Source organism: Opisthocomus hoazin, chromosome 10 (assembly GCF_030867145.1).
Source record: "Opisthocomus hoazin isolate bOpiHoa1 chromosome 10, bOpiHoa1.hap1, whole genome shotgun sequence".
In the NCBI taxonomy this organism is placed as follows: domain Eukaryota; kingdom Metazoa; phylum Chordata; class Aves; order Opisthocomiformes; family Opisthocomidae; genus Opisthocomus; species Opisthocomus hoazin.
Genome location: NC_134423.1, coordinates 29,939,576 through 29,953,538, shown reverse-complemented (window position 1 = coordinate 29,953,538; position 13,963 = coordinate 29,939,576). Strand labels below are relative to the sequence as shown.

Here is a 13,963-nt window from a genome sequence, read left to right as displayed (position 1 = left end):
ATAAGAGATCTGAAGCAACCAAACGAACCTCCACGGCTTACCTTCCAAAGATGCTGTCCAAGAGGAAGAGCAGCGCTGACGGCTGCACGTAGCACTGGAAGCTTCTTTGATGCTGAACAGCCAGGCGGGAGATGCTGTTGCGGAGAAAGGCAGACGAAAATGATCCCATTTTCATGATGCCTCTGCTAGCAGAGGTCTAATACAAGGGAGGGTCAGGTGTGAAGGGCATATTACTGGAGGAATAGCCAATCCAGTTTAATACCCGCAGCCCCTAAGAAGATTAAACAGTATTGTATAGATTTGGGTCTATCTCTGAAGCCAGTATCTTTGTCTGCTGCTGCAGGTTATTCTCAGTGCGAGGGCAGGCGATCACCTCAGTTACAAACCACCAGACGAGAGCACCAACTGTGAGACACGCACCAGTCCCGCAGCAGCCGTGGAAGAGAGCGGCGGGGGTAAATCACACCGCCTCTCCGCAAGGAGCCGAGGCTGCTCCAGCGAGACGGCTCGAAGCTCCATTCTGAGGCACCTTGGGCAGCTGACAGGCCAGACCCGCAGCTCTGCTGGCCTTTGCCACCACACCAGGCCACTCTGCAATGTCAGAGGGAGCTCCCTCAGCTCCGGCACCGCGATGGAGGAGGCCAAGGGACGCTGGGGCCTGGTCCCTCGCTGTCAGAGTAACCTGGGGATGGTGCCAGTAAAGCCTGGGGATGGTGCCAGTGACTCTTAGTGAGCAGCACCGGTACAGCACAGCTCTGCAGAGGGAGGGGTAACAACAGTCTTGGCTAAAGACTATCATGGCGGTACTTTTCACAGAATCACAGAATCACAGCATGGCAGGGGTTGGCAGGACCCTCTATGGGTCACCCAGCCCAACCCCCTGCCGAAGCAGGGTCACCCAGAGCAGGCTGCACAGCACTGCGTCCAGGCAGGTCTGGAATATCTCCAGAGAAGGAGACTCCACAGCCTCCCTGGGCAGCCTGGGCCAGGGCTCCGTCACCCTCAGAGGGAAGAAGTACAGACTTCTCCCCCTTTTATTGCCGAAAATCCCGGTTTTCCCGCTGCCCCCCGCGGCCAGGCCTGCCGCGGATAACGCCGGGGCTGCGTGGGGCCGCACCGCGGCCCGGCCCCTTCCCGCCTGGCCGCGGCGTTCCGGGGGGGACGCTTTGTGCGACGGACCCATGGCGGCGCGGCGGGCCGGCGGTGAGCAGCACCATTTCCCTTCCCCCTTCGCTGCGCTCACCCCTCGCTCCCCGAAACCCCCCTCGCTGTCCCCGGGGGCTGAGTCGCGGGTCCCGCTGGGCGGGAAGGCGTCGGAGGGAGGGCTGGCTCTGTGCTGGGGCTCCCCGGGCCTCTCCGCGGCCCTCGGGGTGTCCCTGCCGCTCCCTTTCCCCCGTCGAGGCTCAGCCCCGGCCGCCCTCACCGTTTCCAGGCCTTGGATACGCTGTGTGTGGTTCAGGAGGAGAGCCGTGGGCTTAATCTGTGCTAAATCCCGCGTTTTGGGGGGGGCAAAAGGGTAGTTGTTGCTTCCCCCGCTGCACGGTGGGGTCAGTGTGAGAGGGTGAGACGCATCGCCTCGTAACTGCGGCTTCAGTAATCGCATGTGGCCTTATTCCTTCTTCCTCCACACAGCGGATCGCTGTTCTCCGCGACGGTAGCAGAGAGGAGCCTCTCATCATGCCGACGGTGGTGGTGATGGACGTGTCGCTCTCCATGACACGGCCGGTGTCGGTGGAGGGCTCCGAGGAGTACCAGCGGAAGCACCTGGCGATCCACGGCCTGACCATGCTGTTCGAGCACATGGCGACCAACTACAAGCTGGAGTTCACGGCCCTGGTGGTGTTTTCGTCGCTCTGGGAACTGATGGTGCCCTTTACGAGAGATTACAACACGCTGCAGGTAGGATGCGTGAAACGCAAAAGCAGTAAGGTGTCGACATGGAGAAAAAAATAAAACCAAAAAGCCCAGGCAAGTTTCAGAACGACAGTGAAACTGAGTGAGTTCCTGTCATCCTGTGCACAACATCTTGAATTGAGTCTTTTCTCTTTATTTTAAGGATGGGTGAAATCAATGCGTTTGAGACATTGTGCTACTTCGCAGAGCGTACCTTTGCGGGTAACCACTGGTGCGTGGTTAATTAAGTTAAAAGTGGGGACAGAGGAAAGGGCTGCCTGATGAAGCTCTTAAAAATGCCAGTGGTTCTGTGACGTTTGTGTGTTTGTCTGTAGTTGTTGATTTGATAAATGATGCACCAGAGAGGACCGTTTAGAAAGGTTTTGAGTCGAGTGATTTGGTAGAGAGGAGGTGCTTGTGAGAGTGTGCAGCAGTTGAAGCAGGGTGAGAATGAGAATAAGTGATTTTAGGCCTCACAGATCTGATGGGAAGTTGGGAGAAAATGGAAAGGAGAAGGTCCGAGAGGGAAATTTGACATTTGACATGAATGCAGTATGGCACTGAAAGTCTCTGGATACAGTAAAAATCACACGTATGTGTCTGGTTGTCATAGGTAATATCTGGATGAAATGACACATCGCTGTCACGGGGCACCATATTTTAGATTGGTCCGTTGTGGGACATACAGATCTTAACAGATATTCTCTCTTATGTTTGCATTTTAGCAGATGAATGCCAGTGCATTCTCTTTGCTTTATTTTCCCCTCCCTAAGAGTTCATTTGAGGAATTTATGAAAGCCAAGAATCCAGCCAGGCTCTTCTAGCATGTTAGTTTTACAGCTGCACCCTTCTTATGATGCTGTGTCAAGTGTGATGTTTTCATTTTGAGGAAGAAAGCTGGTTTATGGTTACAGAAACAGGATGTGGATGTGAGTTTTGGATTCTGTTACTCTCTCTGCCAAAGCATTTTTGTGAGACGAGCTCCTTGCGGCCTACTTTCTGAATCTCTAGTTGCTCTGACACCTGGGAGGATTATCTAATCTAAATGTTTCATGTTAGAAATTGCTTCAAATTTTGACTTTACTGTTTCTTTGAGACATGGCAAAGGATTTTTTTTTTTTCCCAAAGAGTTGCGTTTATGATTTTATAGTTTCTTCAAAGTCTGCTTTCTTTGTTGTCTCATGACATCGTTCACTATTGCTTACATCTTTTTTTTTTTTAAGCTTTGCAGGTCATCTAAGAACATAGCACTTTGCATTGTGTTACAGTGCAAAGCAAACATGCTGACTTACCACAGAACCGTGAATAACTTTTCTCTGTTTCCTAGTAGTGATGTTTCACCCAGCAATGACAGTGGTGTTTGTCTTTACAGGAAGCTCTAAGTAACATGGATGATTATGACAAAACGTGTCTAGAGTCAGCGCTGCTGGGGGTTTGTAACATTGTCCAGCAGGAGTGGGGTGCAGCAATTCCTTGCCAGGTACGACTGATACCACCATTCTTGGGATCTAGTGTACAGTTGGTATTCCCTGTAAGTTGCAGATGGAAATGGGAATGTAATTTGGAAACTTTGAATACTCTCAGGCATGCTGGTGCTACGGGAAGACAAAGAATGAGTATTTTGGATGTATCTGGAATATGAACAGAAGGTGATCTTTATTAAAATATTCAGCAGCAAAAAATTAGACTGTGTCCTGTCCAATGTGTTACTGTAGTGGAGTGGACTATAAAATCTGGCCCAAGAGTACTGTTTTGGAGGCTTGGCGTTTGATCTGGGTGCAATCTTCTGTCCCAGAGCCTCACTCAGTTTGGAAAGGGTATAGTCACACGTACAGTAACCTTTCTTCTCCAGTACCTGATGGTTTCCAGGGCTTGTAAGAGTTGCACATCTCAAGCAACAGCATGGGACTAGTGCTGAGCGTGCTTTGATCTGTCGTCTTCCCCCAGTGAGTCACTTGGTGTGCATCTGCTCACACACTCCATTCAGCCCTTGCAGCTCTCAGCTGCCTGAATTTGCTGCCTCTTCTGGCGAAGTCTGCTCTTAGCCCTCGGTTTTCTGAGACTCTTCAGAGCCTCTTGCTCTTTGGGTTAGGATTTCAGTTCGGTAATTTTGCAGCTCGGTGAGCTAGGAAGATGTCTCAAGCACTAGTCCTCAAGGGCAAAAGAGAGGTTTATTGTCTAGGCCATGCTTCATAATCTAACAAGGATAAAAGGCACCTTGGAAAAGCAGACATTCAAAGCAAAGAGCTAGAAAGATGTAAAAACCAAGTATAGGTTAGTCCTCAACAATTTGGTCTCTCGCTGGTGTCGTGGCTCATTTTACTGGAACTTCAGGTGATGGGGTGGTGAAAGGCAGTGGGGAAGGTACTGTGCAGGATCTTGTAATAATGAAAAACATTGCAAGTGAGCAACAGTTCAGATGGTAACTGAAGAGACTGAGAAAGAGGGAGACTGAGGATGAAGAGAGAATACAAATCTGGATTTAGCAGATATACATTGAGTTTCGGTTGGATTTGATTTTCGTTACCTCTCAGCCAAAAATAATGCCTGCCGTTGCTGCACAGTGTTGAGAGAGCGTCTGTTTTACTGCCCTGGGAATGACTGGGTCTCAGCTCACTGTAAATAGTTCCATTATTCAGCATAACCTATTAGTGCAGGTTTCTACAGGAGTGACCTTGGATGTGCAACCGAATGGAAAAATGCCTATTTTTGTTTTAATAGTTCTGCTGCAAAATGCGAGCATCCTGCAGCTGTATTCCTTTGCAAAGAATTAGGGTAATTAATACTACATTCTGTATGGCTTCTGTGGCGTGTAGTGGAAGTTGGGTTTTGGGTTGCCCTCCAGATTGTGCGAAAGAAATGGGCTTTATCTTCCCTCTGAAATAAACCTGAAGTTTTTGAGTCCATCAGCAGCAGGGTGCTTTTGGGGCTGTATAGTCACTGTTCTTCTGGTCTACACTTAAAAATGGCCATGTTTATGCACAGCATGGTGTGTTTCTGGCTTTGAAATTTGTGTTTTAGTGCAGTTGTCTAATTATAACAACGTGCGTATTCACCACGCATGTAGTTTAAATAGCAATGGTTAAATCCTCAATTTCTCATTTATGTACCTGTGTCTGGAAATGTAACTCGCAGTGCTTTGCCCAGCTCTGTGGATGAAATCCCCGTGTGAGCAGGGATTTGCAGTGTAGAAGTGCATGCTGCTAGGAAGATGACTGAAACGCGTTGGAGTATAGTTGCCCTCTGCAGACAGAAACGTGCCTTGTCTTGGAAACGCTAATCTGTCCTCTTTCGTTCAAGGTTGTTCTTGTCACTGATGGCTGCTTGGGGATCGGCAGAGGCTCCCTACGGCACTCATTAGCTACTCACAACCAGCGAAGTGAAAGCAGTCGGTTTCCATTGCCTTTCCCGTTCCCATCCAAGCTGTACGTCATGTGCATGGCAAATCTCGAAGAGGTGATGTCTCTAACACGTACCTTCTTCTTTGTTACCTTGGATAATTATTGTTCTTCTCTGAGCTAACGATCAGGTCAGCACAAAACACACTTGGATGTTCTTGTGCTTAGTTGCAGTTCAGTTGTCATTCCGGTGCTTAGTGTTAGTTATTTGGTGATATGTAACTGCAGTGTCATTTTTAAAGTGTATTATTTCACTGTTATTATCTACTGCTATTGCGTTATTATCATAATCTGTGTAAATTGTGTCAGTTTCTCCCTGAGGAGTATTACGCAATTTTTATATCTCCGTTTATGTTATTAACTTTCATGCATTAATTACACAGAATGCTTTTGGGGGCTTTTCTTAATCTACAGTTAAATTCTTGAATAAATTACTTCTATTGCAAAGGTGCTCAATACTTAAACCAGTAATAGCTTTATGCAGAAATATGAGTGAGCAAAATTCTAAAGTCTCTAAGCCAGTGTTCAAACCAACTTCCCTTAGTTTTGGAGGAAAGGTGACTGTTTTCTTTCTCGTCAGGTGCCTTTGAAAATCTCAATATCAGCTTTAAACATCTTCACAGTGGTTAAAATTCGGTTGAATAAAAAAAGTTTAAAAAGAAGCCTGTATAGACTAAAGTTCCTTAGATTAGGTTTCATGAATAGCATTGCTTTTGCCTTGACACCTGTATTCTTTTGTCCATCACAGAAGGATTTTCTGCTTAGGCATGCGATAGACATTTCACCTTCAAGGTCTCTATCAAGGATGATCTTCTTGATTAAGCTGATGGATTGAAGCATTGTTTACACATCAGAATAACTGGGAAAATGTTTAAAAATACATCTTCTATTACTGATAATGCTTTCACAAGCATTCTCTAAGAACTTCTCAAAAAGAATTACATCTGCCTTCCCTCCTAAAAATTCTGTTATCCTGAAGGAGCTGGAAGCTTCGCAGTACCAATAAAATGTTGTGCAGTTAAGGCATTCCTGTGCCCTTGAAGATTGAGAGCTTCTGGGATTTTTGGTTGCTTGAACCTGCCTTTGAAGCAGAACCTGGCATGATAAAGCAACGCACTGGGGGTTGGACTCAGCAATCCTTGTGGGTCCCTTCCGCTTGAGATGTTGTGTGATTATTTGTTACTAGGCCAAATGCTGTGTCTGATCTGATATAAATGCAACAGAAGGAGTACATTTCCTGGGAGATCAAGAATGTTGTTTTTTTTCAGAAAGGAATGAGACAGCAAAAAATCCTGATAGCGTCCCATCAGATGCTTTTTGCTGTGTTGTGACTATTTTCTGAAAACGTACTGGTTAATAACGGAAGAGTAAAAAGAAAACTTAACAGGAACATTTCACTTTATTTTTTTACAGCTTCAAAGCACAGATTCCTTAGATTGCCTGGAACGGCTCATAGATTTAAACAATGGGGAAGGGCAGATTTTCACCATTGATGGACCCCTTTGCCTGAAGAATGTACAGTCTATGTTTGGGTTAGTAGACTTGTAGATAATATACCTTTGTGAAGGTTTCCAGATAGTATCTGTAAAAGAAAACAATTATAATGAAGTCTGATGATATGGGGTGTTGTAATTAACCTTTTTTTCTTTTAGTTTATGATCTTGTTAACTGTATTTTAGTCTTGACCTTCACTGGTTGAGGTCAATAGTTATTTTAATCATCTGTAACAAACCATAGCACCTGTTTATGACTGGCGGATAGAAGATACTAATTTCCAGAATTATTGTTAGTTTGCCATTAGTGTGATAATATGCTGCTTTGTAATTTAGCAGTGCTAGAACTGTTAAATTAATTGTAGTGAAAAAAACCAAGATGGAGGGGCTTAGTTAGTGTGCTTTAGAGAAACTATTTTCATTTGATATGTATCATGTTTTCCTTAATAATAACCGATCATGTTCTAGAAAGCTAATTGACCTGGCTTATACACCATTCCATGCTGTTCTCAAGTGTGGCCACTTAACATCTGATGTGCAAGTATTTCCCAGACCAGAACCTTTCGTTATAGATGAGGAAATAGACCCCATCCCTAAAGCAATTAATACAGGTAACAAATCTTTGATTGCTTTTTGCTTAAATCCATTTGATTTCTACCTTTTCACTACCACCTCTTATCCTGCAGAGTTACTGTTTCATCCACTTTCTCTCTTCAAGGATCAGTCACTGACTCTAATTTTTTAGTGTATGTGGCACACGGGGGACAAGACCATCATCTTGTGTCAGCCGTGTGCACCTGGTGAAAGGGCTGGAGGAGGGCAGAGGCACTTTCAAGGCTGGGGGTGCTGATTTCTAGGGGCAGGCAAGCCACGGGCTGCTTTCCGTGAATACCCTCCTAAGCTTCATGGAGGATGGGAGAGGTGTGTTGGAGAAGGGGCTGCATTTTTTATTGGTGTTGCCTTTATCAGAAAGACTCTGTATTACCGGGTGAGACAAACTAGCATCTTTCTGGAGGTTTCTTGAAGGAATCCCCTAGGAGTGGAGTTGAGAAGAGTTGGTGAGGGAGCACAAGTGCAGGTTGAAATTTATGAAATCTGTGTCGTTATACTTTGTCTGTCAGCCTGTCACTTCTTACCGATACTAAGTTATTTGTAAAAGCAACTGTGCAAAGAAAACCTTTCTCAGCCCTCGCTTTAGTGGAGACTGCGCCCATGAACAGCAAGGAGTCTCTAGACAGCCTATGCCTGGGAATTGCGAATGGCTAGGTACGCTGCTTGGAGAGAATGCGCTGAACTTCACTGCTTTGCTTTGAGAATTGAGTTTGCACCATAGCATCAAAATTGCTCTCAGCGCCTCGGCAGTGCACTTGGCCTTGTGTATTTTGTTGTTCATTCCAGTCTGCGGTGGCTCTTGAGCTGGAAGTTGGCACCCTGAGTGACACCTCAGTGTGGCAGACTCTGCAAGGGAGCTGCTGGGAGTTCCTGCTGGCTATGCACTGTTTGAGAAGTGCAAAGAGAGCGGCTCGGTTAGATCACATGCCCAGGTGTCTGTTGGGATTATTTCTTTTTGTGAGTTTCTAGCTCTACTGGCAATTTAATTTCCTGGATCTGTCCTGTAGAATTCCTTTTTATCTGTGTTCGTCATCAAAATGTGCACAGCTCGCATGTGAATGAAGACATAATAGTGGTAAAATTTTGCAAGGAAATGAACTGCGACCCATAAGTTACTGCCACCAAGATTGCCTTGATTTGTTTGGTTTTTTTTTAAATCTGCAAGGAAAAAACATTTCTCATTTGGGGTGTGATCACTTCTTATTTGTAGCTGCATACTGTTAAAATAGGAATGTGTGTCTGTCCCAAAATAGCAGAAGCAAAGAAAAAAGGCATGCAGTGTGGTGAGGGAGGCTTTGTGTTGCAGTCAGCCTTAGAGTTCTCCTGTCATTCCAAAGCCAGGAATTTCACATGAAGGAAATTTTGCTCTGTGTGCATTAAAATGCAGTGTATGGTGTGCTCCGCCCCTGAATTCCTCCGTGGCTTTAATCAAGTGTTCGTGGTTCAGCTATGAGAAGAATCCGTTGAATTACCTTTGGGCCAGGTCCTTTGCTTGGGCTGCCAAGGGGAAGACTGTGCTCCCCGGTTCCAGCTGCCGTACAGGCTGGAGATGCATTGAATTTCTAGTTGTGCCATACACATATGGACCTGTGTCCACAGCTCGAGCACACCATGTGTCACCATGTCTAGTGTAGAGAAGCGTTTCCAAAGCAGGTATTCTCTACAGCTCTGCCAGTGTAGAGCTGGTCAAAGGCTAGCCCTAAGCCACACACCAAAACCTTCACGTGGCTGAGGGACGTGAACCTGATAGGGCGTTTCTTGCAGCCAAGACGTGGGGAGGAGATTGGACAAGGCTGAGTGTGAAAAACACGGCTGCCTCAATCTTTGACCAGCAAATACCCACAACTCTGTGTGAGGTGGAGCTGCATTTAGACTTCCAGTGGGCATATAAAACTCAAGAACCACAACTCTGTCTTCTCAGTCCTGGAAACATGCCCCACTGGGGCTTCCTGCAGGTTCCGTGGTGCCAGTTCGAAGCTGGTAGATTTGGTTTAGTCCTTTGTTTTTCTCTCCTTTTGCTTGTATGAAATGGCAATGGTTTGGGTACAGTGTAAAAAACAATGTTAACAATTCTGTATTTGTCTAGCAACACGGTTCATGGACAGCAGTATGTGTGTGATGAAAGTTATGTTCTGATCTTCAAGTGTCGTGGTATTACGTATGAATGATTGTATCCTGCGAACACCTAGACACCTCGGTCCAGGTCAGGGCTCTGTTGTGCTGCCTCTAGTCACTGCTTCAGAAAACCTAGTGGTGAAGTTGTAATGTTAAATTGACTCTGAATACATTTCAGCTATTTCCATATCTGACTTTAACCTGTTGTCTCCCCACAGATCTAGAAATTGTCGGTTTTGTAGATATAGCTGACATTTCTAGCCCTCCTGTCTTGTCCAGACACTTGGTACTGCCCATTGCACTTAACAGAGGTGAGCAAGTTTTATTCCTTTTAGCAAAATCTGCCTTACAATCCCCTTGTAATGTCTGTTGTGGTTTAGACTAGAAGCAGAGGTTTTATGCTTTATCAAAATGCCAGATGTCTCTAAAGTCCTGTTTGTGTGGTTACATTAAAATTAAAACCTTGAACACAAGCTCTTTCTTTTTTTGAATAGTGTGTTCTTTAGAAAGTTAATAGAGGGAACAGTGTCCTTGTAGCATCATTATTAATCGAACATGCTAAACCTAAAGCTAAAAATTGTTATGGGCCATGAAATATGTGGTGCAAGATGGTTCTTGGAATGATTCGTTGTGAAAAATTTGATCTTAATCACAACTGGATTGCTCAGTTGCACTTGAGCATTAATTGCTGCTCATTGTGGCCAAGTATGTAAGTATCTATACAAATGACTGGTGTAGGCTTCAAGGATGGTTAAGCATTTTACTCACTTGCAGCTACTGTTGTCTATCGGGCTGTGATAAGAAGGACTTCCCCTTTCCGTTTGTCATGGCCTTGGAGTGGAGCAGAGAGAAAGTGAGATTTCTCATGGTAAAGAAGAATGAAAGCTCCATCTCTGCTTTCATCTCTGCGTTAACACTCTTATCCTGCTAGGCCTTTCACCTTAGAAGATATGAACAGTTCAACCACAGCTGTATTCCAGCTGCTCAAACATAGCAACTTTCTCATAATGGCCACAGATTGTATGGGAGAGGAGGACCTGAAATTCAGGATGCCTTTGGTGCAGACGCCGCCATGTATTCATGGCCAGACTCTTGGTGCTGTTCCATTTCACTTCTAGTTTCTTCAAAGCTGAGGGTTTGTTGCAGTTTTTTGGTAACTCAGTTTTGTGAGTAGGATGCAGTGCAATATTTAGATAACATTATAGTGCCACTTTGCCCGAACACTTCATTTAGCGGCTGTTCGTTCTACAAAAGCATTAATTAACTCTTGCACAGCATAAAATACAGAGTGGTGTCATGGAAATAGAACTAGTGTGTTTGAATTTATTCTTATCTTGGCTCTTTGTTTGCTTTTATTCTTCCCCAGAAGGTGATGAGGTGGGCCCTGGGATCACAGATGACACCGAAGATGAGAATTCAGCTAATCAGATTGCCGGGAAAATCCCCAACTTCTGTGTGTTATTACATGGCAGCCTGAAAGTGGAAGGCATGGTGGCTGTCGTCCAGTTGGGGTATGGAGCTGGATGTCTGCCTGAAAATCTCTTACTTTGCTCATTTATGCTTTATTTATAAATTATGCTTATTTATAGCTGTACTCTGTACAGAACTCTGCACTGCTAGACAAAGCTGTGGATTTTTACTTGTGGATATGTTTCTGCCAGTATACACTGCAAATAGTGAGCCTCCACACAGTGGGAGGGAGGCAAACTCTCAGCAAAGCAGGTTGGATGATTTTCAGCATGTGGGATTTGTTCTTTTCAACAGGCCAGAGTGGTATGGAATGCTCTATTCACAAGCTGACAGCAAGAAGAAATCAAACCTCATGATGTCACTCTTTGAACCTGGCCCTGAGCCCCTTCCGTGGCTAGGGAAGATGGCACAGCTTGGACCCATTTCAGGTACTGGTCACACTCCTTTGAGTAACTCTCACACACTCGGCATTGTGTGAATGACCTTGCCAAATCTTAATTGTTAAGTCTGGTTATTTTCTTTTTTCTCCCAGATGCAAAAGAAAATCCTTACGGAGAGGATGACAACAAGAGCCCTTTCCCCTTGCAGCCCAAGAACAAGCGCAGTTACGCACAGAATGTGACTGTATGGATTAAACCAAGTGGCCTCCAGGTAATGATACAGGTTTTGGGCTTGATGCTTTACGTGGGTCAGCAGTAGCCATCTTACTAGCAAAGTGGAGTCTGTGTGTGTCTTGTCCATTAAACGTAATTGCTTTATTGCTTTTCTTTCATTTTTATAAACACTGCCTCTTTAAAATGTCATGATTAAAATGCAGTCGGAAAGCATAGCTTGTTCAATGAAAGCTGTGTCTCCAGTGTAGCATCTGGCTTAGTTTATTGGATTTAGTATAATTACCGTTTATGTTTCAGCCTTTGTGAGCTGCAGTCTTGTCAATGGTCAGGCTAATTTATGAATAAGTAGTCGAGGATTTTTTCTGTAGCTTCCCCAGCAGTTGCCAAGATTTTTTTTTTTTCTTTTCTGCAGACAGATGTACAGAAGATCTTGAGAAATGCAAGGAAACTCCCTGAAAAGACTCAAACCTTCTATAAAGTGAGTAACATTTCAGGCTGGCCCAAGCTTGAACCATAGCGACAGGGGTGCATCAGGCAGAGGAGCACAGCCTGTGGTATGTTCTGTGCAGGCTTGTAGGGCTCTGCAGAAACATACAGGAGACCTCCTAGGTCTCTTTTACAGGCTAGTTAAGGTGAGACGGGGCATCTGGTTTCCCTGCCATGACTTCCTGGCAGAGTGGCGTAGACATGTCATGCTTACAGGTACCCCTCATGATGCCTGCTGCTTCCACAGTGAACTTCTTTGCAGATCTTAGGCTGTAGTCCGGGCAGAAATAAACCAAGGGATCGGAGAGGAATAGGAACACAGATGTCATTCTGAGTCTGAATATATTTCTTACATTTTTTCTGCAACTGAAGCAGAGAAAGACAAAATTCTAGGCACATTTGGCCACAGCATCATAATCCGTAGTCTAGACTGCAGCTGGAGGTAATTGTTCCTCTTGTAAGTTTAGGGCTGGAGCAGTTTGTTGTTGTAGCCCCCAGAGACTTTAAGAATGAATACCCTGCCTAAATCCACATAAGCACTCCTCAGTTTATAGTGAAGAAAAATGAATATATATATATATATATATATATATATATATTTTTCTGGACACTATGGCTAAAGGCAGCAGTCAGTGAAGCCTAAGTTGGAGGCCACCCCCAGCTGGGACACAGACAAAAGCAGGCTGGCACAACAGCTGAATGCACAAATGGGAAAAGAGAGAAGTGGAGATTTATAGGAAGGGTTCAAAGGAAACCCAGCTGTTTCGTTGTGCCACTGTCATCTTCAGCCCTGAAGCAGTTTTTACCTCATGAGCAGCCAGGCAGTTTCCAGCAGCTGTACTGATCACTCAGGTTATTTTCCTCTAAGTGAATAAGCTTCCTTTAAAAAAAAAGTAAGAAACCGACTTTTTATGTAAAGACTTACAGTGGCTTGACAAGGAGTTTTGCCTCTTTGCAGGAACTTAATCGTTTACGAAAGGCAGCGCTGGCCTTTGGCTTTTTGGACCTCTTGAAAGGCGTGGCAGACATGCTGGAGCGGGAGTGCACCCTGCTTCCTGACACGGCTCACCCCGACGCAGCCTTTCAGCTCACACACGCTGCGCAGCAGCTGAAAGTGGCAAGTACTGGAGCGTCGGAATATGCTGCCTATGATCACAACATTGCTCCACTGCAGACAGACTTTTCCAGTAGCAGCACTGAAAGAATGTGAAGTCTCCATTTTGGGAAGTTCTATAGATTTAAGGCTCAAAGTGGTTCAGATTTTCTTGTCACTTTCTGGGGCCTGTTTAATTACTGTTTGGAGAATTTCCTATTAAAGAGGGGTCCCTTACCTACATCAGTGCTCTCTAAGTAAGTTTAGCTAGTTTGTGGTGGCTTTAGTCAGACCGGGAAACTGTGGAAAGTGTCCCAAAGTCAATTACTGTGTTGTACTGAGTAACTTCTACCCACCATCCATGTGAGGAGAGAAAATGCCATCATCAGACTGCTCATGGCTTTTGGCCTCCCCCAAAATGTGGTTACTACATAACTGAACTCACTGGTAAAAGTATCCTAAAAGGCAGCTACTATATACACCGACTTGATTAGTCCAAAGAAAACATGAGTGAGAATCACTGTGCAAGATCAGATAGACAGCTGATTTCAGGGTGTTGTCACTGATTTCATGCCAAACTGGAAAGCCAGTCTGTACTGCCGTAATGAGAGTTATCACTTGCACTGCAGTGCTTATGCTTGTGAAAGTTAACTTAATCTTGTGAGACAAGTTTTTTTATTTGTGTAATATTAATAAAGAGTAATTCTTCCTGAAAATTTAAGTTGGATTTGTTCCACTTTCACAGCAGTTTTGCTGTGTGCATGCTTATAGGTGCACGGGCCTAAAACA

At 44.9% G+C, this 13,963-nt stretch overlaps 1 protein-coding gene across 1 annotated transcript; it reads left to right on the top strand.

The window, feature by feature from the left end:
* The first annotated feature begins 1,160 nt into the window (after nucleotides 1-1,160).
* On the top strand, nucleotides 1,161-13,890 carry INTS14 (integrator complex subunit 14). Its single transcript, XM_075431759.1, has 12 exons — nucleotides 1,161-1,203; nucleotides 1,633-1,899; nucleotides 3,266-3,373; nucleotides 5,194-5,349; nucleotides 6,705-6,823; nucleotides 7,253-7,395; nucleotides 9,730-9,822; nucleotides 10,878-11,022; nucleotides 11,276-11,409; nucleotides 11,514-11,632; nucleotides 12,008-12,073; nucleotides 13,040-13,890. The coding sequence occupies exons 2-12, from the start codon at nucleotides 1,678-1,680 to the stop codon at nucleotides 13,289-13,291; spliced, it is 1,557 nt and encodes a 518-aa protein (XP_075287874.1). The 5' UTR covers nucleotides 1,161-1,203; nucleotides 1,633-1,677; the 3' UTR covers nucleotides 13,292-13,890.
* Nucleotides 13,891-13,963: the final 73 nt, after the last annotated feature.

What these genes read in the sequence shown, in the direction of transcription:
- INTS14 (XM_075431759.1), top strand. Translation starts at nt 1,678, where the DNA reads ATGCCGACGGTGGTGGTGATGGACGTGTCGCTCTCCATGACACGGCCG. An exon ending in GCATGGCAAATCTCGAAGAG is followed by an intron (nt 5,350 to 6,704) that starts GTGATGTCTCTA and finishes ATTTTTTTACAG; the next exon opens with CTTCAAAGCACAGATTCCTT. An exon ending in AGACTCAAACCTTCTATAAA is followed by an intron (nt 12,074 to 13,039) that starts GTGAGTAACATT and finishes GCCTCTTTGCAG; the next exon opens with GAACTTAATCGTTTACGAAA.